At 44.7% G+C, this 1,937-nt stretch overlaps 1 protein-coding gene across 1 annotated transcript; it reads right to left on the bottom strand.

Annotated features, from left to right (window-relative positions):
* Positions 1-498: 498 nt before the first annotated feature.
* LOC140177427 (uncharacterized) lies at positions 499-1,020 on the bottom strand. The gene has a single exon (XM_072210528.1). It carries the CDS (start codon positions 1,018-1,020, stop codon positions 499-501), a length of 522 nt encoding a protein of 173 aa, XP_072066629.1.
* Positions 1,021-1,937: the final 917 nt, after the last annotated feature.

Here is a 1,937-nt window from a genome sequence, read left to right as displayed (position 1 = left end):
TGGGTAGCTCTCCCCCAACCTGGTAGACTTCTTTCAAGTGCCTCTTACGAGATGACTTTGTGAGACCTCCTCCTGCGAACCCTTCTAAGATCATATGTATATGTCGCTCTGGGGTCCGTGGCGGGTCTCTCCGATCTTCTTCATCTCTCTTCCTTTTTCCATGATTGTCTGACCTCTCCATGAGATATATATCAAGCCGGCCTTCTCTGGCCAGCTTTTCTATCACATTTTTTAGGTCGTAACAGTCATTTGTTGAATGCCCATATATTTTGTGGTATTCACAGTATTCGCTACAAATTTTCCCTTCTTATTCTTGATGGGCCTAGGGTGAGGTAGCTTTTCAGTGTGGCAAATTTCCTTGTAGATGTCGACTAGAGAAACTCGCAGAGGAGTATAAGAGTGATATCTCCTGGGCCTTTCAGGCCTGACTTCTTCTTTTTTCTTAGGCTCCCTCTCCTTCTCCCTTGTCGGGTGAGATTGCCCAGGCCGCCAGCTTAGTTATCGTAGCCTGGCATTTTCCTCTTTATTGATGTATTTCTCAGCTCTTTCTTGTACATCACTCAAAGAAGTCGGGTGCCTTTTCGAGATGGACTGAGAGAAGGAGCCTTCTCTCAGTCCATTTACTAGGCCCATAATTACTGCCTCTATGGGTAGATCTTGAATTTCTAGGCACACTTTGTTGAACCTTTCCATGTAGTCTCTCAGAGGTTCTCCGACTTCCTGTTTTACCCCCAGGAGACTATGCGCATGCTTGACCTTGTCCTTTTGGATTGAAAATCGCATAAGAAACTTATGCGAAAGGTCGTCGAAACTGGTGACCGACCTTGGGGGGAGGCTATCGAACCACTTCATCGCTGCCTTTGTCAGAGTTGTCGGGAAGGCTTTGCAACGAGTAGCATCAAAGGCGTCGGCTAAGTACATCCAACTTTTAAAATTGCTCAGATGATGCTTTGGGTCGGTGGTCCTGTCGTATAGATCCATGTCAAGGCTTTTAAAGTTCCTTGGAACTTTTGCCCTCATTATGTCTTCATTGAATGGATCTTCTCCCCCCACGGGGGAATCTTCTCGGTCACTGCGAGAGCTCTTACTTTGAAGATTGGATTCTAATTTCAAGAGCTTTTCTTCAAGCTCTTTTCGTTGCTCGATTTCTCTCCTTAGGTTTCTCTCTGCTTCTCGCTATTGTTCTAATTCTTGTTTCAGCTGTTCTAGTCGTCCTTAGTGGCCGTGGAGCAGTCCCATGAAGTCAACGGCGTGAGGTTGTCCCCCTTTTTCTGATTCATGCATTTCAGAGGGGATTCCTGATAAACCCCATTTGTAGGGTTTATCTTGGGTTGAATTTAGATCATTTTTGATAACCTTTCCTCATATTTATTCAATAAAATAGCATGATTTTTGTGATTGTCTCCTTATTTGTGCTTAGATGTGAAAATATGCTTTTTGGACCTTTAATTTGATAGTTTTAATCTTCCTTTGATTACACTAGATGCCTTGATGTGTTTGCTAGTGATTTCAGGTTGAAAAGGGGCTAGGGAAGGATCAAAGGAGTGAAAGGAAAGCATACAAAGTGGAGAAATCATGAAAAGCCAAAGATTTGAAAAAGCCCATGGGCGCGCGCGCGCACTATTCGCCTACGCGCGGATTGCGAAAAACCCTAGGGGCGCGTACGCATGCTATGCGCGTACGCGCCGAAGGCCGCACATGATTCCTTTAGTCAAACACGTGCCTGGCGATTTTGGAGGGTTTCTAGCCCATTTGGAGCTGAGTTTTTGGCGGAAAAAGGGCTAAAAAGACCAAGGAATGAAGGGGAAGGAGGAGGGGGAGACACACACATTAGGCTAGTTTTAGTTTAGTTTTAGAGAGAGAAGCTCTCACTTCTCTCTAGGATTAGGATTAGGATTAGGTTTAGTTCTTAGATCTAGGTTTTAATTCATGCTCTC

This window comes from Arachis hypogaea, chromosome 13 (genome assembly GCF_003086295.3).
Source record: "Arachis hypogaea cultivar Tifrunner chromosome 13, arahy.Tifrunner.gnm2.J5K5, whole genome shotgun sequence".
Classification (NCBI taxonomy): domain Eukaryota; kingdom Viridiplantae; phylum Streptophyta; class Magnoliopsida; order Fabales; family Fabaceae; genus Arachis; species Arachis hypogaea.
The sequence above is the reverse complement of the archived record's forward strand: the minus strand, read 5'-3'. Positions and strand labels throughout refer to the sequence as shown.